Below are 22,689 nucleotides of genomic sequence, written 5' to 3'. Positions count from 1 at the left end.
ACACACACACAAAATAAAACATACGCCCGTGCAGGAAGTGTAATTAAGTTTTTTATGATTTATAGAAATCAAAAATTAATTTAAGAAAGTGACAGTCAAATAAAAAGTATCTTTATAGTATCAAACTTATAAAGTCTGGTCCCGCCCACCTCTGCTGCCGTTCATATACATGAAAACTACAAAGACCACATCTCAACGCGACAAGATTCCAGCCAATCCGGAAGGAAGCTGACCAGCCGACCAATGATAGCGAGGCGGGAGATTTCAAACTCCGGAAGCAGTCGGAAGGTTTCTTCTCGTCGGTAACGTTCGAATTTCTTCTTCACGTTTATAACGAATTCAACCGAACAACGAGTTCCACCGGGAAGACGCCGAGGATCCGTCAACATGACGGATAACACCGCTGCGGAGACCCGCTGTGAGTTCACCTGTCATCACGTCATCACGTTAACTAACCTGCAGCTGTTAGTTATAAAGTTAACCTACCTGCAGCGGCCAACTAACCTTCAGCTGCTAACTAACCTCCAGCTGCCAACTAACCTCCAGCTGCTAACTAACCCACAGCTGTTTGTTATAAAGTTAACTAACCTCCAGCTGCTAACTAACCTCCAGCTGTTAGTTAGAAAGTTAACTAACTTCCAGCAGCCAACTAACCTCCAGCTGTTAGTTAGAAAGTTAACCTACCAGCAGCGGCCAACTAACCTCCAGCTGCTAACTAAACCACAGCTGCTAAATAACCCACAGCTGTTAGTTATAAAGTTAACCTACCAGCAGCGGCCAACTAACCTCCAGCTGCTAACTAAACCACAGCTGCTAAATAACCCACAGCTGTTAGTTATAAAGTTAACCTAACAGCAGCGGCCAACTAACCTCCAGCTGCTAACTAACCTCCAGCGGCCAACTAACCTCCAGCTGCTAACTAACCTGCAGCTGTTAGTTATAAAGTTAACCTACCAGCAGCGGCCAACTAACCTCCAGCTGCTAACTAAACCACAGCTGCTAACTAACCCACAGCTGTTTGTTATAAAGTTAACTAACCTCCAGCTGCTAACTAACCTCCAGCTGTTAGTTAGAAAGTTAACTAACTTCCAGCAGCCAACTAACCTCCAGCTGTTAGTTATAAAGTTAACCTAACAGCAGCGGCCAACTAACCTCCAGCTGCTAACTAACCTCCAGCGGCCAACTAACCTCCAGCTGCTAACTAACCTGCAGCTGTTAGTTATAAAGTTAACCTACCAGCAGCGGCCAACTAACCTCCAGCTGCTAACTAAACCACAGCTGCTAACTAACCCACAGCTGTTTGTTATAAAGTTAACTAACCTCCAGCTGCTAACTAACCTCCAGCTGTTAGTTAGAAAGTTAACTAACTTCCAGCAGCCAACTAACCTCCAGCTGTTAGTTAGAAAGTTAACCTACCAGCAGCGGCCAACTAACCTCCAGCTGCTAACTAAACCACAGCTGCTAAATAACCCACAGCTGTTAGTTATAAAGTTAACCTAACAGCAGCGGCCAACTAACCTCCAGCTGCTAACTAACCTCCAGCGGCCAACTAACCTCCAGCTGCTAACTAACCTGCAGCTGTTAGTTATAAAGTTAACCTAACAGCAGCGGCCAACTAACCTCCAGCTGCTAACTAACCTCCAGCGGCCAACTAACCTCCAGCTGCTAACTAACCCACAGCTGTTAGTTATAAAGTTAACCTACCAGCTGCTAACTAACCAGCAGATGTTAGTTATAAAGTTTACTAACCTCCAGCTGCTAACTAACCCACAGCTGTTAGTTATAAAGATAACCTAACAGCAGCGGCCAACTAACCTCCAGCTGCTAACTAACCAGCAGATGTTATTTATAAAGTTAACTAACCTCCAGCTGCTAACTAACCAGCAGCTGTTAGTTATAAAGTTAACCTACCAGCTGCTAACTAACCAGCAGATGTTAGTTATTGATGTGTGATATGTTATTATAGATTATTAGTATTAATATTCGGGAAAAACATCTGTCTCACAGTGTGTGTCTGTTTGTTTTGTGTTAATGTTGTGTGTGTTGTATGTTAATGTGTGTTGACGTTGTGTGTTGTGTGTTAATGTTTTGTGTGTTACCGTTGTGCGTTAAGGTTTAGTGTTAACGTTGATGGTGTGTGTCTGTGTTGTGTAGACGAGCGTCTGACTGCAGAGCAGATGGATGAGCAGAGGATCCAGAGCGTTGCGTATCAGTACCTGTGCAGGTTGGAGGAGGCCAAGAGGTGAGTGTTCACAGCTGGTGTCAGAATCGGTCCTGAGACGTGTTCACAGGTGCTGGTTCAGTCCGAGTCCAGGTCAGTCCTGGGTCAGTCCAGGTCAGGTCAGTCCAGGTCAGTCCTGGGTCAGTCCAGGTCAGGTCAGTCCAGGTCAGTCCTGGTTCAGTCCACGTCAGTCCACGTAAGTCCAGGTCAGTCCAGGTCAGGTCAGTCCAGGTCAGGTCAGTCCTGGTCCAGGTCAGGTCAGTCCAGGTCAGTCCAGGTCAGTCCTGGTCCAGGTCAGGTCAGTCCACGTCAGTCCAGGTCAGGTCAGTCCAGGTCAGGTCAGTCCAGGTCAGGTCAGTCCTGGTCAGTCCAGGTCAGGTCAGTCCAGGCCAGTCCAGGTCAGGTCAGTCCAGGTCAGGTCAGTCCTGGTCAGTCCAGGTCAGTCCTGGTCCAGGTCAGGTCAGTCCAGGTCAGTCCAGGTCAGTCCTGGTCCAGGTCAGGTCAGTCCACGTCAGTCCAGGTCAGGTCAGTCCAGGTCAGGTCAGTCCTGGTCAGTCCAGGTCAGTCCTGGTCCAGGTCAGGTCAGTCCAGGCCAGTCCAGGCCAGGGCAGGTTGGCCCTGCATCTCTGTGACATCATACTTTATGTTGACAGGTATAAAGATGACTTTATATCACTACTCAAAAGCTTGAGGGAAATCACACAACAGATCTTAATGATGACTTTTGAACATTGTGTCATTAGCAGAGAACATCCAGGAGCTGCCGTCACACAAGGAGGTCATTTTGTGGAGTAGTGCTCCTGCTCCTCCTCACAAAGGAGCAGAGGCTTGGGTTGATGCTCCTCTGCTGTCCAGGGTTCTCATTTAGAGCCGCTGCGTACGCACAACATTTACAGCAAATTTCGTCCAGACTCCATTAAACAGTGGAGTTGCAGAGCAGAGTCACTAACAGTTTGAAACATCTTCTAACACGGTGTGTGTTGTCCAACGTGACGGTGCCTCAGGCGCACAGAGCGACCTGGAGATCACAAGACATGAAGAAACGTTCCCACAGAACCTCAGAGGAGAGGAGATCCACTGAAGTGAGGGAATCGGTCCGATGCTCTGAATAAATAAATACTGCCGTGACACGGTCGGTTCACTTCCTCTTCTCATCGCTTGTCACGACTCCCGGTGGAATCCCATTGGTCGGCAGCATAATTTAATATTCATGAGGTGCTTTGCATTGACCATTTATGGTTGAAAGTGGAGTATGAGGCAGATTCATGAACAAACGTTTCCTGGTGGACTGTGATTTATAAATTGAATATTGCGTTCAGGTGTGCGTGCGCACGGTTTAATAAATAGTATTTTTCACGTAGAGTTTTAGTGTGGACCCAAAGCAGGTTTATAAACCAGACCCCAGCTCTCCTGGTGCAGCGGCCGGTCTCCGTTGTTTCCTTAACATACAGATTGAATTCTGAAGTTAACTTTATTCTGGGAACATTAACACGGACCTGCCCTAGTTGGTGAAAGCATTCAGCCGCAGTGCGGTAATTCTAGTTTTTAAAAGATGTTGTCCCTGGTCAGGTGGATGGAGGCGTGTCTAGTGGAGGAGCTTCCTGCGCCCACCGACCTGGAGGAGGGGCTCAGGAACGGGGTCATTCTGGCTAAACTGGGTCATCGCTTCGCTCCCAACTCCGTCCCTCTGAAGAAGATCTATGACCCCGAGCAACTACGATACCAGGTCACACAGCCACACACTAAGGTACCACAGACACACAACGTTGATACACAACACAAAATCAACAATTGTCTATTGATCTGTTCTTCAGGCTGTGGGTCTTCAGTTCCGCCACACTGACAACATCAACCACTGGAGGAACGCCATGACGAAGCTAGGACTGCCAGCGGTCAGTGAACGCATTGATTGGTCAGAGTATTGATTGATTGATCAGCCTGTATATTGATCACCAGTTGTTGTTTCCAGATCTTTTATCCTGAAACAACAGACGTGTACGACAAGAAGAACATGCCCAGAACTGTCTACTGTATCCACGCACTCAGGTGACTTCACCTGTCTGTCTGTTCATCTGTCTGTCTGTCTGTCCACCTGCCTGTCTGTTAACCTGTCTGTCTTCCTGTCGTTCTGCAGCCTGTACCTCTACAGACTGGGCGTAGCTCCACAGATCCATGACTTGTATGGGAAAGTCAAGTTTACAGGTAAAAAAGTGACTAAAACCTCCTATTAGAGAGAGTTCATTGTTTACTTTACGTTATTGCAGTAAACATTACTGACCGATCTACATACACATGTCATATGTCTTCTTCATGTTTCCAGACGAGGAGATCAACAACATGAAGTTGGAGTTGGATAAATACGGGATCCAGATGCCGGCATTCAACAAGATTGGAGGAATCCTGGCCAATGAGGTGTCCGTGGACGAGGCTGCAGGTAAAGAGAACGCCTCTGATTGGCTCTGAGCCTCTCCTCATTATCACACTGCAACCTCCCCTTCTCTTTTCTCCCATCAGTCCATGCAGCAGTGATCGCCATCAACGAAGCGGTGGACCGAGGAGAACTGGGCGTGACCACGATGGCTCTGAGGAATCCTAACGCCATGCTGCGTAACCTGCAGGAGGCGCTAATGAGCGTCTATCAGGAGATGCTGCGTCAGGCTAGAAGAAGAAAGGCTGAACGAGCGAGCATTCGGGTGAGGGTCTCGTGTGATGGTTATCACTCCGTCCAATCAGAGGACTGCATGCTCTAGCATGATCACTGACTGTGTGCGTGTGCGTTTGTGTGTGTGCGTTTGCGTGTGCAGTGTCAAGGTTCCGCAGATAAAGACATGTACGAAGAGTTTCTGACTCAGAGGGAAATTCAGAACAACATCAACGTGGTGAATGGTGAGAGGATCCATGTCAGTCAGTGTGAGTATTGATGATGGATCAGTGTGATCAGAGGTGATATTGATTATTTCTTTTCAGTGCGTTCAGCCGTGGAGCAGGTGGATGAAGCTCTGGACTCTGCAGATGAGCTCTCTCTGCTCTCTGCTCTGCAGCTGCCATGTTTGGCCCTCAGAGGCCTCCATACTGACAACGGCCCCTGGTACCTGGACCAGCTGTCGGTAGACCGCCAGCAGAGGGCGCTGGTATGTAAACACTAAAATAAATTCAGACGTGTATGAATACACGTGACATGAGTCCCCCCCCCCACCCCCTCTGTGCACTCTGACACCAGGAAGGCTTTGTTGATCCTTTGAACCCTGATGACCTGCAGGACGGCATCACACTCGCCAACGAAGATGCAGAAAGAGCCAGAAACAGTGAGTGTCCCACCACAGTGACACCTGTGGACAGTTACTGTCACTGCACCAACACAAGCAACAGTTTCCTGATGTTTCAGAAGAGACACACTGCTGAGCCACCAGGAGGCCAGACGTCCAATCAGAGAGACCGACCCCTCTTCCCATCTATGATTAATGAGTTAATTGTGTGTCTGTGTGTGTTTCAGTGCAGGCAGCCGTGCAGAATGCAAATGCTGCGTTACGTCGCAGTGACCACAGACACACACTCAGCTGTTTGATGAACTCTGACCTCCAGCTGCCGCAGGTGTTTCCTTTCGCTGCTGCTTTGTATCACAGAGAACTACAGCTGCTGCAGAGACAGAGTGGACAAGTGAGACCCTCATGAGACGTACACGAGACAGACGTCCACATGCAGGTTGTTTCCGCTGTTGGACTAGCACTCACTGTTCCCATGCTCTCCACCAGGGGGAGCTGCAGCAGGAGGAGCTCTTTGTTGCTGTAGAGATGCTGTCAGCTGTGGCTCTCATCAATCAGTCTTTGGAGGCGGGAGACCTGCAACAGTTCCGCTCCTCATTGGTCAGTTCATCTGCAGGACTCTCTGACGTAGATGACACCCTGCTGGACAGGTACCTGTCTGTCTGTCTGTCTGTCTGTCTGTCTGTCTGTCTGTTCATATAGAGGAAGGACAATGTGACAAAGGGTTTTTCCTGTAACCCTCTATATTAATGTGTCTTATTGTTTCACCACAATGTGAAGAGCTGAGCCGTCTGCCACTGATCGTTATCATAAAGAAACAAAATGTAAAAGTATGAATTTGAATATTGGGATGATGAGATTGAGCTCAAAGATGTTTTTTGCTGAACCCGTCTTCCACGTCATGCTCGCCAACTTATTGGTAGGTGTGTGTGAAGTGTTCAGGTACATGTGGGTAGCGTGTTCAGGTACACGTACTTGGGTGTGTTCAGGTATGTGTTAGTCTGACGTATTCAAATCAATTATACGTAGTTGCTCCCATGGGGTTGTTGTTATTGGCCAAAATGCTTAAGCAACTGCAGAACAGAACTTTGTCTAACAAACAACAGAAAACAGTACACAAGGACACATCATGTACGTGTCTGTGCCGTGTTCAGGTACTTTGAGCGTCTGGCAGATGTGAAGCAGCAGGGGGGCAGAGCTCATCTGACTTGGAATCAGCTTCAGGAGAAAATCAACAGTGTCAACAGCTCAGTGCTAGACGCACAACAGAGTACGCACACGCACACAACTACACAACAATAATACACGTCACACCAACCCCTTCTCTCTGACCTGTGACTTTTGACCTGTGACCTCAGAGCTTGTAGTTTTGGGTGTGATTAACAAGGCCGTGATCAGAGGAGACAACCAGCAGCTGCTCTCGGCTCTGCTGCTGCCCTCTTGTGGCCTGGAGGACGTCCTACCTGACAACGCCTGTCGATACCTGACACTGATGAGCAGAGCCCGTCAGCACAAAGCTCAGGTAACATCTGACCTCTGACCTTTACTCCACAACCGATCCCTGTCAGTCTGAAGTCACATGACCTTCCCCTGTCAAATCAGGTGAGCAGAGACCCAGGAGCTGAGCTGTGTATGGCTGATATCCAGGAGGAAGTGAGGAGAGCCAATCAGCAGAGTCAGAGAGCTTTGAAGTGTGAGTCCGTCAGCAATGTAACGATTGTTGTAATGATAGGTGATTGTGTATGTTGTGTCTCTGTCAGTAGCAGCGGGGTATGGATTTTTATTTTACATTTTATTTTTCAAGATTTTATGCAGACAAAATATAAACAGCATCGTTTTAATAAATATGTACAACGATGGAAAATACTCCATTAAAGTGTAGATTAACAAATACATCAAAATAACAGGCACATGGGCTACATATTTAAACAGGAGAAAACACAACGTGGAAGAAAACAGAACACAAACAAGCATTTGTTATCACTTCTTTGTGCGAGGGTATTGATTATTGATTGTGTGCGTGTCTGTGTGTGTGTAGTGTGTCTGTCAGTCGCAGCAGTAAACCAGGCCGTGAAGGAGAACAGAGACTCTCAGACTCTTCGTGTTTTGTCTTTACCTGAACTTCAACTTCAGGGAATCATCAGAGAGTGTGCCGCAGAATATCAGAGACAGCTACACAACCTGATCACACACAAGATGGACACAGGTAACACCATGTGACCCCTGACCCAGATGAACTTCCTGATCAAACTAACTGATTCTTCAGCAGTAAAGATATTGATCAGTATGAGGAGTGATGGGTTGTGTGACTCTGTGAAACAATGTGCTTGTGTGTCCAGGAGACAACAGGGGGTCCTGGATTCGAGTCCGTGCGGACGACGGCTCTTTGTTTTACTTCCACCTGAACCGACTGGAGGGAACCTGGGAGCGGCCGGACGGGTTCACATACAACAGTGTGTTCATGGACCGACACGAGATACAGGTGAGCACCACCGAGGGGCAGAGGTCACACCTGACACAAGACACTAGTGTGAGTCCCTCTCTGTGATTTGTCGACAGAAGTTATATCCTGTCTCCACCTGCAGGACATTATCAGCAGTGTGTCGGGTTCGCACAGTCGCAGCGCCCTCTGGAGGAGCCGAGAAGCCCTCGTCGCTCGTCTGCAGGCTTCATGTCGAGGGTTCCTGATCAGACAACAGCTGGAGGCTCGACAACGTCTCCTGATCAACAACACAGCTGCTGTCGTCCTCATCCAGGTGAGACATTACTGACTGAATGAACCGTTAACATCAGGAGAGCAGATGACGATTGTGTGTGTGTGTGTGTGTGTGTGTGTGTGTGTGTGTGTGTGTGTGTGTGTGTGTGTGTGTGTGTGTGTGTGTGTGTGTGTGTGTGTGTGTGTGTGTGTGTGTGTGTGTGTGTGTGTGTGTGTGTGTGTGTGTGTGTGTGTGTGTGTGTGTGTGTGTTCAGTCTCATCGGAGGAGGTTGGTCCAGCAGCGGCTGTACAGACGGCGGCTGCAGTTTCTCTACAGGAACTGGAGAGCCATCGTCAAGGTAACACGTTACTTTGTGTGATGTCACTGTCTTTATCAACTTGTTTGAAGCGTGTTGTCGTCTCAGAACATATGATCTCTGCAGAGTAGCATGTTTCATATGTTCACAGATTCAATCATTCGTGAAGATGTGGTTGATGAAAAGAAAATATCGAGCACGACTGAGTTTCTTCAAACGTAACGTGAGTTCTGTCTTCCTGTCTGTCTGTCTGTCTTCCTGTCTGTCTGTCTGTCTGTCTGTCTTCCTGTCTGTCTGTCTTCCTGTCTGTCTGTCTGTCTGTCTTCCTGTCTGTCTGTCTTCTGCTGACCTGTGTTGCTGTGTGTGTCCACAGGAGGGCGCTGTGATAAAGATCCAGTCGTTCTTCAGAGCCAGCAGAGCCAGAGATCAGTACAGGATGTTGGGTGAGGTCACTAATGAGCCGCTGCCCCTGATTGGTTCGTTAATCCTGTTTCTGTGTTGACTGACTCTATCTGCCCCTCCCCCCACCTGTCTTAGTGCACTCGGACACGCCCCATCTGTCTGTGGTCAGGAAGTTTGTTCACCTTCTCGACCTCGGGGACGGTGACATCAGAGAGGAGGCGGAGCTTCTGCGTCTGAGGGCAGAGGTGGTGAGAAGCATCCGCTTCAACCGGCAGCTGGAGGCCGACCTGGACCTGATGGACCTGAAGATTGGCCTGCTGGTCCGGAACAAGGCCACACTGCAGGTACGAGTCCGTGTCCGCAGGTGAGACGATGTGAATGTTCACACGACGAGTGCACCTGCACTCACAGGTTCGATCCCTGATTTCTCCAACTGCCTGTTGAAGTGTCTTTGGGCAGATACTGCCCCTCAGGCCCCTCAGGCCCCCCAGGTCCTGACCCCTGCACTGTCTGAATGTCAATAACCTGTCAAGAGCTTCGAATGTCAACAAGCCGAGAAAAGAAACAGAACATTTACCATTTAGGTAACAGCCACGAACCACTCCCCCCACTGACCCCTCGCTAACAGGAAGTGACTTGTTGAAGAAATATTCAACCAGAGTTTTACTGTTATTCCTGAAGACGGTGATTCTGCTGCACCGAGCAGATCTGAGACAAACGGCAGCTTTGACGTGAGAGAGGCGGATCAGCTGGTCTGGAGTCATTCACATTCAGAGCTTCACATCCGAACAGCAGGACGTGGGCTCTGTGTTCACAGAGGTTCATGAAACAGAGCTGAGTCTCACACCAATCTGGATCTGATTCTGGATCTGATTCTGGATGTGATGGTGCATTCACACCCAACGTGTGCACATGTATTCACAGCTCTGGGTGTTTCACATGCTCGTGAAATGACTCGTTCCACCTCAGGCTGAGCAGTGACCAGTTCACCCTCGTGCTCACCTGCTGTCGACTGAGTTCCATTCTCAGAACTGATTAGCTGTCGAGACACCGAGGTTGAATATCTCAACATTGACTCGTATGGATTCTAACTTCTAACGTGCTGTGTCCAACGCAACACCTGTACAAGAGAAGAGAATTGTGTCGTGTGAATAATTTGAGTCGCTTGAATGCAACACAAATGTGGTATCAGACCGTGTTCTTCTCACCTCACAACAGGAAGTGACCTTCTGCCCTTTTTAACAGGAAGTGGTGTCACACTGTAAGAAGCTGACCAGGAAGAATAAGGAGCAGCTGTCGGACATGATGGACGTCGAGAGAAGTAAAGGACTGAAGGCTCTGAGCCGAGAGAGGAGAGAGAGACTGGAGGCCTATCAACACCTGTTCTACCTGCTGCAGGTGACACACGCGCACACACACACACACACACACACACACAAGTACTCACACACGTACTCACACACGTACTCACACACGTACTCACACATGTATTCACCTCCTCATGTGTGTGTAGACGCAGCCTCTGTACCTGGCTCAGCTGATCTTCTTGATGCCCCACACTCGCTCCACCTCCTTCATGGAGATGTTGGTGTTCAGTTTGTTTAATTACGGCTCTGACCACCGGGAGGCGTACCTGCTGCTGCAGCTCTTCACTGAGGCACTACGCTACGAGATCAGGTGTGACGCACACACACACACACACACGCACACAAACACACACACTGTAATACACACTCATAAATAATCTGTGTGATGGTGTCAGCCTGAAGGTGGATCAGCCTCAGGATGTGGTCACAGGAAATCCCACTGTCATCAAGATGCTGGTGAACTTCTACCGTCGCGCTCATGGTCAGAACGTCCTGCGGGAGACGCTGTGTCCTGCTCTGCAGGACGTCCTGCAGGACCGGACCCTGAGCATCAGGACTGACCCAGTGGACGTCTACAAGACCTGGATCAACCAGACTGAGAGCCAGACCGGACTCAAGAGGTCTGAGGACACACCTGAACCCCTGTCTGTCTCACCTACTGCCCCTCTCTCTGTCTGTCTCACCTGTCTTGTCTGTCTCACCCCTCTGTAGCACTCTACCTTATGATGTCTCACCTGAGGACGCTCTGTCCCACCCTGAAGTTCAGAGAAGAATTGACGTCTCCATCATCAACCTGAAGAACCTGACGGACCGAGTCCTCAACGCAATCACAAGCAACCTGCACAAGCTGCCGTACGTCTCCACCTGTCCACCTCCTCACCACTTCACCTCCTCACCACTTCACCTCCTCACCACTTCACCTCCTCACCCCTTCACCCCTTCACCTCCTCACCACTTCACCTGTTCACCCCTTCACCACTTCACCTTCTCACCACTTCACCTCCTCACCCCTTCACCACTTCACCTTCTCACCACTTCACCCCTTCACCTCCTCACCACTTCACCTCCTCACCACTTCACCTGTCCACCACTTCACCTGTCCACCACTTAACCTCCTCACCACTTCACCACTTCACCATTTCACCTCCTCACCACTTCACCTGTTCACCTCCTCACCACTTCACCTGTTCACCTCCTCACCACTTCACCTCCTCACCACTTCACCTGTTCACCTCCTCACCACTTCACCTGTTCACCTCCTCACCACTTCACCTCCTCACCGGTCCACCTGTTCACCTCCTCACCACTTCACCTGTTCACCTCCTCACCACTTCACCTGTTCACCTCCTCACCACTTCACCTCCTCACCACTTCACCTCCTCACCACTTCACCTCCTCACCACTTCACCTCCTCACCACTTCACCTCCTCACCCCTTCACCTCCTCACCCCTTCACCTCCTCACCCCTTCACCTGTTCACCTCCTCACCCCTTCACCTCCTCACCCCTTCACCTGTTCACCTCCTCACCACTTCACCTGTTCACCTCCTCACCCCTTCACCTCCTCACCACTTCACCTCCTCACCACTTCACCTGTTCACCTCCTCACCACTTCACCTGTTCACCTCCTCACCCCTTCACCTCCTCACCCCTTCACCTCCTCACCCCTTCACCTCCTCACCTCCTCACCCCTTCACCTCCTCACCCCTTCACCTCCTCACCTCCTCACCCCTTCACCTCCTCACCACTTCACCTCCTCACCACTTCACCTGTTCACCTCCTCACCACTTCACCTGTTCACCTCCTCACCCCTTCACCTCCTCACCCCCTCACCCCTTCACCTCCTCACCACTTCACCTCCTCACCACTTCACCTGTTCACCTCCTCACCCCTTCACCTCCTCACCTCCTCACCCCTTCACCTCCTCACCACTTCACCTCCTCACCACTTCACCTCCTCACCACTTCACCTGTTCACCTCCTCACCACTTCACCTCTTCACCTCCTCACCACTTCACCTCCTCACCACTTCACCTGTCCACCACTTCACCTGTCCACCACTTAACCTCCTCACCACTTCACCACTTCACCATTTCACCTCCTCACCACTTCACCTGTTCACCTCCTCACCACTTCACCTGTTCACCTCCTCACCACTTCACCTCCTCACCACTTCACCTGTTCACCTCCTCACCACTTCACCTGTTCACCTCCTCACCACTTCACCTCCTCACCGGTCCACCTGTTCACCTCCTCACCACTTCACCTGTTCACCTCCTCACCACTTCACCTGTTCACCTCCTCACCACTTCACCTCCTCACCGGTCCACCTGTTCACCTCCTCACCACTTCACCTGTTCACCTCCTCACCACTTCACCTGTTCACCTCCTCACCTGTCCACCACTTCACCTCCTCAGTGGTCCACCACTTCACCTCCTCACCAGTTCACTTCCTCACCACTTCACCTGTTCACCTCCTCACCCCTTCACCTCCTCAGTGGTCCACCACTTCACCTCCTCACCTGTTCACCTCCTCACCCCTTCACCTGTTCACCTCCTCACCTCCTCACTACTTCACCTCCTCACCACTTCAAATCTTCACCTCCTCAACACTTCACATCTTCACCTCCTCAACACTTCACCTCCTCAACACTTCACCTCCTCACCACTTCACCACTTCACCTGTCCACCACTTCACCTCCTCAGTGGTCCACCACTTCACCTCCTCACCACTTCACCTCCTCAACACTTCACCTCCTCACCACTTCACCTGTTCACCTCCTCACCTCCTCACCTCCTCACCACTTCACCTGTTCACCTCCTCACCTCCTCACCTCCTCAGTGGTCCACCACTTCACCTCCTCACCTGTTCACCTCCTCACCCCTTCACCTGTTCACCTCCTCACCTCCTCACTACTTCACCTCCTCACCACTTCAAATCTTCACCTCCTCAACACTTCACATCTTCACCTCCTCAACACTTCACCTCCTCAACACTTCACCTCCTCACCACTTCACCACTTCACCTGTCCACCACTTCACCTCCTCAGTGGTCCACCACTTCACCTCCTCACCACTTCACCTCCTCAACACTTCACCTCCTCACCACTTCACCTGTTCACCTCCTCACCTCCTCACCTCCTCACCACTTCACCTGTTCACCTCCTCACCTCCTCACCTGTTCACCTCCTCACCCCTGTCGTTGTCCTTTCAGGTACGGGTTACGTTATACAGCGAAGGTTCTCCGAGACGCTCTGAAGACGAAGTTTCCTGACGCCAGCGAGGACGAGCTCTACAAGGTGAGCCACAGGAAGTAGAGCCCAGAGGGCACTCCTTCACAATAAAAGCTTCTGTCTTTTATCTGTTCAGGTGAACATATGGGAACCAGGGTCATTTACGAGCTTACTGAAAAACCCAATTATAGACCAGTGATTGATTTTATTGATAAAGATTAGCAGTCATTGGTATCTCCTGTAAAAAGCTTTTGGAAGTGTATGTGTATGTATGTGTGTGTATATGTATATATATATATATAGTGTGTGTGTGTGTGTGTATATATATATCTTGAACTTGTGTAAATATTTGACCATTAGAACCTTTAAAAACATTCCGGTTGTTAAGAACCTTCAGATTTTCATGACATGGAACCTCTGACAGATCGTAGGTAACCTGGTCTACTATCGCTACATGAACCCGGCCATCGTGGCTCCGGACGGGTTCGATGTCGTGGACCGGTCGGCCGGCTCGTCCTTGCAACCGGAGCAGCGCCACGTCCTGGGCTCCATCGCTCGCATGCTGCAGCACGCCGCCGCCAACAAGCGCTTCCTCGGAGACGGGTCCCACGTGGCAGCTCTGAACCAGTACATCGGCCAGACTCACCACAGGTTCAGGTCAGCATCACCATGTGACTGTGGCTCAGGGTCTTGTTCGTTACAGGAGAGAACTACATCTGACGGCTAACCCTAACCCCAACAGGAGGTTCCTGCTGAGTGTGTGTGACGTTCCTGAACCCGAGGAGCGCTTCAGTGTGGACGAGTTCTCCGAGCTGCTCGTCGTCAGCAGACCCGTCATCTACATCTCTGTCAGTGAGCTGCTCAACACGCACAAGGTGAGGTCACACTGCCCCTGGACCTCAGTCTGGACCTCAGACTGGTCCTGGACCTCAGTCTGAACCTGGACCTCAGTCTGGACCTCAGTCTGGTCCTGATCCTCAGTCTGGACCTCCGACTGGTCCTGATCCTCAGTCTGAACCTGGACCTCAGTCTGGACCTCAGACTGGACCTGAGTCTGGTCCTGATCCTTAGTCTGGACCTGGACGCAGTTGACTGTTTCCTGTGTTTCTTTGTTCAGCTGTTGTTGGAGCATCAGGACGTTTTGTGTCCCGACTCCTCTGACCCGCTCAGACTGCTGCTGCAAGACCTCGGACCAGTGCCCCCCCTCCAGCAACTCATTGGTACTGTAACAGCTTCTACTGCTTCTTCCTACTTTATTGATAGTTGATTCATGAATTGGATCAAGAAACAAAGCCCCGGAACATTTATAATGAATGTTTGACAGAATATATAATCTACCTACCTACTACGGAACTATATGTTTTCCAAATCTGTAATTTGTGAACCGCTTCAGGGGTCTCATTTTTAAAACAGTGCGAAGGATTCATACTAAAAGTGTGCATACGTACAAAAGCCGGAAATGGCGTACGCAAACGATAATTTGCGATTTATAAAACCGTGCGCAAACACACCTATGGGGTTCCGTTTGTAAAGCAGCTCACGCTGAAATAACAGCAACATTCAGTGTGAATTTTTGAGTCACTTTTTTGCACATTTACAACAATATTTGTCAACTTAAATATTTGAATCCAAATGTTAAATGTTACACTTAAATGTTAAATCTAAATGCTAAATTTAAATCTAAATGTTAAATTTAAATCTAAATGTTAAATTTAAATCTAAATGTTAAATCTAAATCTAAATGTTAAATCTAAATGTTTCGGGTGAAACTAAATATTTAACTAAAATGCTAATTCAAATGCCGGCAACAGGAAGTAACAAAATAAAAGCTTGAGGAGGTCAGAGTTGCCTCTTCAAGAGCCTCATCTTCCTCCAGATAAACAGGGCTGAGCAAACAAAGATAAACAGGGAGAACAGAAAATTCAGCTGAAAGCCCATAGAGAGCGAGAGAGACTTATATCAGAGGTTCATAATGTAAATAGACCAACATCTACATTGCTGTATTTCTATGAAGCCCAAACAATATCTTACACAAATTCTGGCACATTATAAGGAAACAATTGTCTCGGGTCCCCTGCCTGGCCCTGATTTTCACTCCCTGTCTCCTGACATCTGGCCTCACTGTCCCTCGGTTGTGAAGGCACTGTACTCCGCACTGCACAAAGAGAGGAGGTCAAAGGGAAATATTTTTGTAATAATGTTAATCTCATTTTATCTAAGTGCAATTTAGCCCTAATTCCATCTTTTTAAGTGTGTTTCCTTCAAAAGGCAGCCTTTAAGGATTTAGGATAGCCTGGATGCCAGACGAACTTAGCCCCGCCCACAACATTTTAGGTCGGGAAGTTCGGTCTGGAGTCGCTCCGTTGAGGAAAAATTATGCCCGACCGGGCCAATCAGATTGTCAGGGCGGGCTTTATACGATGATGGACAGATGATCAACGGTAACGTAATCAACCACGTCATCAAAGTGCCCTTGGGTTGAATTAGTTTTCAACAAACATGGCTGCCGCTGGAGAGCTGAGATGTGTAGCTGCTGCCATTGAGTCTGTTTCAGAAGACATCGACAGCGCCTTCATTTTGAAAGAGGAACAGAGAACGTGGAGGCGACGCTGAAGCACCGCGCTAGTCCCTATCGCCCCGGCGCTGGGCTGTTCACACCGGACACTGAAGCGACGCGGAACCGCCGGGCAGCGCTAATAATAATAATAATAATGATAATAATAATAATAATAATAATATGACCCGTTGATCCAGTAGATTAAAAGCATATACTTACTTGTTGCTCCAACATTAAGCAACAGCGTCCCAACATGTGTCCTCCTTGGTGTTGTCTTTATACAACATGTTCCGAGGATCATACAACTCACTGCACTTCTCCACTTCAATTATTAATTTAATGTCATCCATGTTGAAGAACTTCGCTGTTTGCTCCTTTAAATGTCGGGTGTCGAGGGGGAATTACGTATTCTCCACTCAAACCTATGTGGAGAATACGTAGCCCCCCCCCCCCCCCCCCCCCCTCTCTCTTTTCATCTGTATCACTGCTTGTGTGGCTGTAGTGGATGGGCAGAGGGGGGCATTTAATAATGTCATTGGTCAAATTAAAACTCCAGGACAACAGAAGGGGACTTCAAAGTATGGGATGCATATTTGATCATTTATATCATATAAGATATGTCATCATATAGTTTAAGATCGTTTTTCAGTGAGTTTCCTGGTGCGATACACTCGAGTCAAGCGCAAAAAATAGACTCGACGCCGAAAACGATCTCTGCACGGCGCGAGGCAGCCTTGAGGCAGCGCGGTGCTTCAGCCTCCGGTGTGACCGGCACAAAGGTTTAACATGGGAGTGGATGGGAGCCAGCTGTTGTTTAAGGCTTGGCGCTGCGCTGAAGCGTCCGGTGTGAACCCGGGTTAGTAAATAACTCACAATGCTTTGCAGTATACGTCACATACTACGCTGCTCTGATTGGTTGTAGGTCTATCCAATTGAGCAAAGAGGAATTTTATTTCCTGGTCAGTTGAAACACGCCCCATAATCACAGCCCAATGGAGCGTCTCAGACTCACATTCTGACTAGAATTGTGAGTCTGACAACGTCAGGCTAGATTTAGGATGAAGCAAAACTGAATGAGATGAGCTAGGTTTGAGAGTTGCCTCTCCCTTTCAGTACAAATGACTGAATTGTGCTACTAAGCTCAGTCTACACCTCTTATAATGACTTGTAGGAAGATGAATCAAGACATCCAATCCAAAAACAGTTTACAGGTTGCTTACAGTGATCCAATTGAGGCTGACAAAATAAAAAACAAAAAACAAACTGTTGCTTAAATTCTGTCAGGTTGGCATTTAACGTTAAACTTTAGTCACGCTACATGACTTTCAACGTCTTAAGATCACTGTACTGTTCACACTACACGGCTGTCTTGTACTCAGGGGTGTTGTGAGCAGAGGGTAACCATAGCACAGTGGCCGGGAACCAAGTCCAGAGTGTCCAAGTGTTTTAACCTACTTCTTCTTTGACGCGCTGGACTTTCTTGCAGTCGGTCAATTTATTCCCTTGACTGATGAGCTCACTTTCACTTGTGGAAGGTGACACTGTATGAACTGAATTACATGATGTCATGGACAAAAGAGGGGAAAATATATATCAGTAAATGGAAACAAAGAACTTAACATTTCTAATTACCCATATCTGAATTTTGGGATGAGCAGAATTAGAACAGATACATTTTTTTTATAAATAAATGAGAAAGTCATTGCAGTTAGAAAAACATGACAGATCAGTTAAAGTGCGCCCCCTTGTGGCTGGCTATTGTGGCTACAGGTCATAAGTCCCGCATCCTTCATAAAAGTGACACTAAAAACTAAGTACTCTTCAAATAAAGTTTCTCCAAACGTGATTGTTATTTTATGTAGTTAATATCACGATAATCCATGTCCAAGAGTCCATTTCCCCGGATAAGATTTATTTGTTATTCGCCACTATAAACACACTCTGACCTCCTCAAGCCCTATTTTTTTTACTTCCTGTTAACAGCATTTGAATTTGCATATTAGTTAAATATTTATTTTCACCCGAAACATTTAGATTTAACATTTAGATTTAGATTTAACATTTAGATTTAACATTTAAATTGAGATTCAGATTTAACATTTAGATTTAACATTTAAATTGAGATTCAGATTTAACATTTAGATTTAACATTTAAATTGAGATTCAGATTTAACATTTAGATTTAACATTTAACATTTGGATTTAAAAATATTTAAAATAAGTTACCAAATATTGTTGTAAATGTGCAAAAAAGTGACTCAAAAATCCACACCAGCTTTTTAAACATGGTTTGAAGCTAACTGTTATCTTCAGCGAAAGCCGCTTTACAAACGGCACCCCATGCTCACCTGAACTCAATGTTCGCTTTATAAATCCCAGTCAACCTGGAAACGTTCCCACGTGGATCCGCCTCCAGATCCACCCTGCACACGCCCACTTTCCACCATAAGTGGTCAATGCAAAGCACGGCACGAATATTAAAAGATGCTGCTGACCAATGGGCTTCCACCTGAGTCCTGACAGAGTCACGGCATCCAGCGGTGAGAAGAGGAAGTGAAACTTTCTGACATGAGGTGTTTGTTATGAGGTGAAGAGCGACTTCATGGGACAGCAGTGATGTCACTAATAAAGAAAACACACCGACACTCTGCTGCTGCTGTGGATAACACAATGTGTGGATAACACAATGTGTGAGATCACAAATCACTGATCCCTCATTTCCTCCTCGTCCTTCCATTCACGTGCACACATCACAGAACCCAGCACCACTGTCACATCAGTATTTATTTATTTAGAGCATCGGATCGATTCCCTCACTTCAGTGGATCCTCAGCTCCTCTGGATGTTCTTTGTAAAGTTTCTTCTTCTCTAATAAGTGATCTCCTGTGCGCTCTGTGCGCCTGATGGCTCAGTCACGCTCACTGCTGCGATCTGATGATACACGCACAGTGTTAGTAGATATTATTAAAACCTGTTAATGACTCGGCTCTGTAACTCGGCTGTTAAATCAAATCTGATCGTAATTTGCTGTACGTGTTTTATATATTCTTTTTATTAAAAGGCTCGTGTAGAGCAGATATGTCGCGTGAGCAAAACTGAGATGTTGGTTTTAATGTAAATGATGAATTTGATCAATAATCTGCTTCAGTTCATCATCGTGTCTCCAAAACGTTCGCACGCATGAGTCAGAGTCTGAGTTGAAATAAGCTCATTTTCCCGTCTTAAGTTTTTTATAAATCCCAACGTTTGCGTGAGAAGTGACGTACGCACGTTTCAGGTTACAAAAGAGACTTCTGGACTTGATGAGTCAGCGCCACCAGGAGGAACATGAGGACCTTCAGGCTGAAGCCATCTGAGTCTGAATGTTTTGTGTCCTCCAGGAGAGTCTTCATTAGCTCCATCAGACCCCGAGGCGGCTCTGACTCACAGCTGTAAGACCGAGGTTTCTCTGACTCTCACCAACAAGTTCGACATCTTCAACGACTCTGATGACAAACCAGACGCCAGAGGTCTGCTGCTCAGGTAACTGAGCCTTTGTTAGTCTGCTGCCTTGCTCATGGGACTAAGAGCAGTTATTTTGCCTTTTATGATGTTTTGAAAACTGTTGCAAAAAAATTCCAGCACAAAGCAGCTGATCATCGACGTCATCAGGACTCAACCAGGGGACACTTTGAGTGACATCCTGAGAAGGTCCCCATCACATGACCAGGTAACTCACACACATTCATATGTGTTGACTAAGCTACAGCGACACTCACATCGTTACATGAATTAATGAGATGAGCCGGTTGCTAACTTCAGCTGAAGTGAAGAAGTGATTGAAACAGAAGAAAACCAGAGTTGGCTAAAGAACTTGCTAAGTAAACGTTAGCTAACATAAGCTGCGAAGCAAGAGGGGACTTGTTAAAGTAGCGGAGGTTGTTTAGACTCGAGGTGGACGGACGGGACCGGCTGCAGGACGGGTCCACTTCGGTCCGGCTCAATTAGTTCAGGACAATTCAGTTGAGATCACGTGTCGTTGGTTGGGTGTAGCTAGGTCCAGTTCAGGTTACGGTAAGACAGAAGACAGAAACTGTAAGTGGTCTGTCCAAACAGGAAGTCTGCCATGATTGGCTGATTCAGCAAAGAGCACGACAAGATGCTCGAACCCCCGAAAAGATGAAGAGAAACCAGTCATTGGTCGCTAACGGCAACCTGAGTCTGGAGGAGAAGAAGAGGAAGATTCTGAGGAGTCTTCGTCGCCTGGAGGGACTCGGCGTCCTGACATCACCTCAGACTGAAAACCAAATCCTACAGATGATTGCCAAGGTAACACACACACACACACACACACACACACACACACACACACACACACTCTTGTTCCTGCAGATGTTGTATGAAGCCTCTTATCTAAATTACAATTAAGACATAAACTACTCAAAAGAATTTCACAATAACTAAAGTATATACATGTTCTTCACATTCCAATAATCACACACAAATACTTCGGACATTTTACTGATACCCGCTCAGGTTTCCAGATCCTTAGCTTCAAGGAGGTCGTGAGGTGGAGCAACAGAGTCCAGTGACTTTGTAAATCCAGTCACATTCGGGTAAAGTCTTTTAATCACATCTCTCTCTCTCTCTCTCTCTCTCTCTCTCTCTCTCTCTTCCTCCCCCCCCTTACAGGACATCCGTCAGCAGCGTCTGCACCGTCAGCGTCGGGGGGCGGAGCTACTGAAGCTCCGTCACACTCTGAGCAGTCTGGAGGTGAAGAGCAGCTTCCACACGGAGCAGGTGGACTACTACAGACATTACATCACTTCCTGTCTGGACAATCTGACTGCCAGGTACAGGTGGAACATCCCACTTTCATTGTTTGAGTTCCTCATCACAGAAGATTGAAAAACTAACTCAATGTGATTGGTTGACAGTAAATCCAACAAAAAGAAGACAGCAGAGAGCACAGTGAAGAAGAAGCCTCCTGCACTCAGTTACAGCGCCACCAGGCTGCAGGAGAAGGGAGTTCTGTTGGAGATCGAAGACCTGCCTCCCACACAGTGAGCACACGCGTGTATACGTCACGTTATTATACAACGCAAATTGTGAAAATCTCAAGTGTTTTAACGTAAACTGTTAAAAACTCATGATATACTCTCTACTATGTTGGGGGGGGGGGGGGCGGGGTGGGTGAAGTGTCCACAAAGCACATCTGGAGTTTCAGGTGTAAATCAAATCCAACCGAAGTAACTGGTGACGGATTCTTCAGAAGTTATAAAACACCAGAACACAACATGTCTCCTGCTCCGCTGGTGTCAAGTGTCATCAAGCCCCGCCCATCTGCACTGTTTGAACCTTGTGCGAGAGTTGTGTGCATGCGAACGTGACCACGCCTCCTAGCAGGATATCAGGACACCACAGTATTTTTCTGTTGTATTATGTTTGAAGAAGTGATCTCCAATTACTTCATTGGTTTTCTGCTTTAACTAAGTTTACACCTGAGACTCCAGAAGTGTTGTGGACTCACACACCCCCCACCCCTCCATCATAGTGATGAAGAGATAGTAAAGGAATTTATATTTCAGTGAACTATCCATTTAATGTCGTAGCTGTTTTACGTGTTTGAGCATCGTAAACAGTTGTGTGTGGTTTCCTGTTCCAGGTTTAAAAACGTGGTGTTCGACATCGTAGCTGGAGCCGAGCGAGGAAGCTTCAGAGTCAAAACTCGATTTCTTGGAGTCGAGATGGAAGAATTTCTGCTCAAATACCAGGTACACACCAGCCAGATCTCCTCAGTCCTGCTGGTGCGTTAGCTGCAGGTGAAAACTCTCTCTCTCTCTCTCTGTGTGTGTGTGTTGCAGGACCTGCTGCAGCTGCAATATGAGGGCGTGGCCGTGATGAAGATGTTCGATAAAGCGAAGATTAACGTCAACTTGCTCATCTTCCTGCTCAACAAGAAGTTCTTCAAAAAATGAACCTAACCCGAAGCTCATACTTTACACTCCTATCTGTGTTGAAACATCTCATAACACTATGTTTATATGACACTGTGTCCTACAGAGTGACACATCTTTAACTCCTATCTTTGTTTATGATCAATCAAATAAGCTTTATGATGTTTTTGTGAAAATATGTCTGTCCCATCTTTGTAATGATATGTCATTATGGAATCTGTCTGTTTAACAAAGTGAGATTTCTTCCTTCACTTCTATCTGCACCAACCTGAACTGCTTCCTCTTATTAAAGTGTACAGTGAAAAGATGTCTCCCTGTTTGAGTGGGTTTTCATTTCTCGTTACAGAATGTGTTTTTGTGTCCTTCAATATGAATCAGAGGGAAGCATCTTGGTCCTATCTCTGTGAGTCACGAATGTTAAAGGAGTGAGACATCGTTCCTTCTACATATCACTGTCAGTCAAATTAAGTTGTTCTGATCATAAAATCTGATCAATATTTGTCTGTTTTTAGACAAATAAAAACTTATGGATCCTGAAATTGAACTTACAAGTTGTCGGTTAAATAATAACTCAGTGATGAACTTCATTTCTTCTGGTTGGTTAAACATGAACCAGGTTTAGTTTCAGACAAAGGAAATAAACTAGTGTGTGTGTATGTATGTATATATATATATATATGTATGTATATATATAAAATAT

The 22,689-nt window shown here is 47.3% G+C and overlaps 1 protein-coding gene across 1 annotated transcript; it reads left to right on the top strand.

The window, feature by feature from the left end:
* The first annotated feature begins 282 nt into the window (after positions 1 to 282).
* Positions 283 to 22,300, top strand: iqgap3 (IQ motif containing GTPase activating protein 3). The gene is made up of 38 exons (XM_062399798.1): positions 283 to 418; positions 2,155 to 2,242; positions 3,791 to 3,947; positions 4,036 to 4,113; positions 4,191 to 4,267; positions 4,356 to 4,423; positions 4,542 to 4,655; positions 4,736 to 4,914; positions 5,026 to 5,107; positions 5,189 to 5,352; positions 5,442 to 5,526; positions 5,715 to 5,878; positions 5,974 to 6,134; positions 6,639 to 6,754; positions 6,843 to 7,006; positions 7,087 to 7,177; positions 7,523 to 7,690; positions 7,824 to 7,966; positions 8,070 to 8,240; positions 8,455 to 8,538; positions 8,648 to 8,719; positions 8,870 to 8,939; positions 9,034 to 9,242; positions 10,144 to 10,296; positions 10,412 to 10,575; positions 10,661 to 10,885; positions 10,977 to 11,117; positions 13,478 to 13,562; positions 13,921 to 14,153; positions 14,239 to 14,371; positions 14,614 to 14,716; positions 19,434 to 19,575; positions 19,675 to 19,762; positions 20,149 to 20,361; positions 20,725 to 20,885; positions 20,970 to 21,095; positions 21,698 to 21,806; positions 21,897 to 22,300. Exons 1-38 carry the CDS (start codon positions 388 to 390, stop codon positions 22,008 to 22,010), a joined length of 4,926 nt encoding a protein of 1,641 aa, XP_062255782.1. The 5' UTR covers positions 283 to 387; the 3' UTR covers positions 22,011 to 22,300.
* The last annotated feature ends 389 nt before the right edge of the window (positions 22,301 to 22,689 follow it).

Source organism: Platichthys flesus, chromosome 11 (genome assembly GCF_949316205.1).
Source record: "Platichthys flesus chromosome 11, fPlaFle2.1, whole genome shotgun sequence".
Classification (NCBI taxonomy): domain Eukaryota; kingdom Metazoa; phylum Chordata; class Actinopteri; order Pleuronectiformes; family Pleuronectidae; genus Platichthys; species Platichthys flesus.
Note: the sequence above shows the minus strand (reverse complement) of the source record. Positions and strands in the feature narration are given on the sequence as shown.

Excerpts from the sequence above, each read along its gene's own strand:
- iqgap3 (XM_062399798.1), top strand. The coding sequence starts at position 388 with ATGACGGATAACACCGCTGCGGAGACCCGCT. Across the intron at positions 10,297-10,411 it reads ACCTGTTCTACCTGCTGCAG|ACGCAGCCTCTGTACCTGGC; the intron begins GTGACACACGCG and ends ATGTGTGTGTAG. Across the intron at positions 19,763-20,148 it reads GGTCCCCATCACATGACCAG|GAAGTCTGCCATGATTGGCT; the intron begins GTAACTCACACA and ends CTGTCCAAACAG.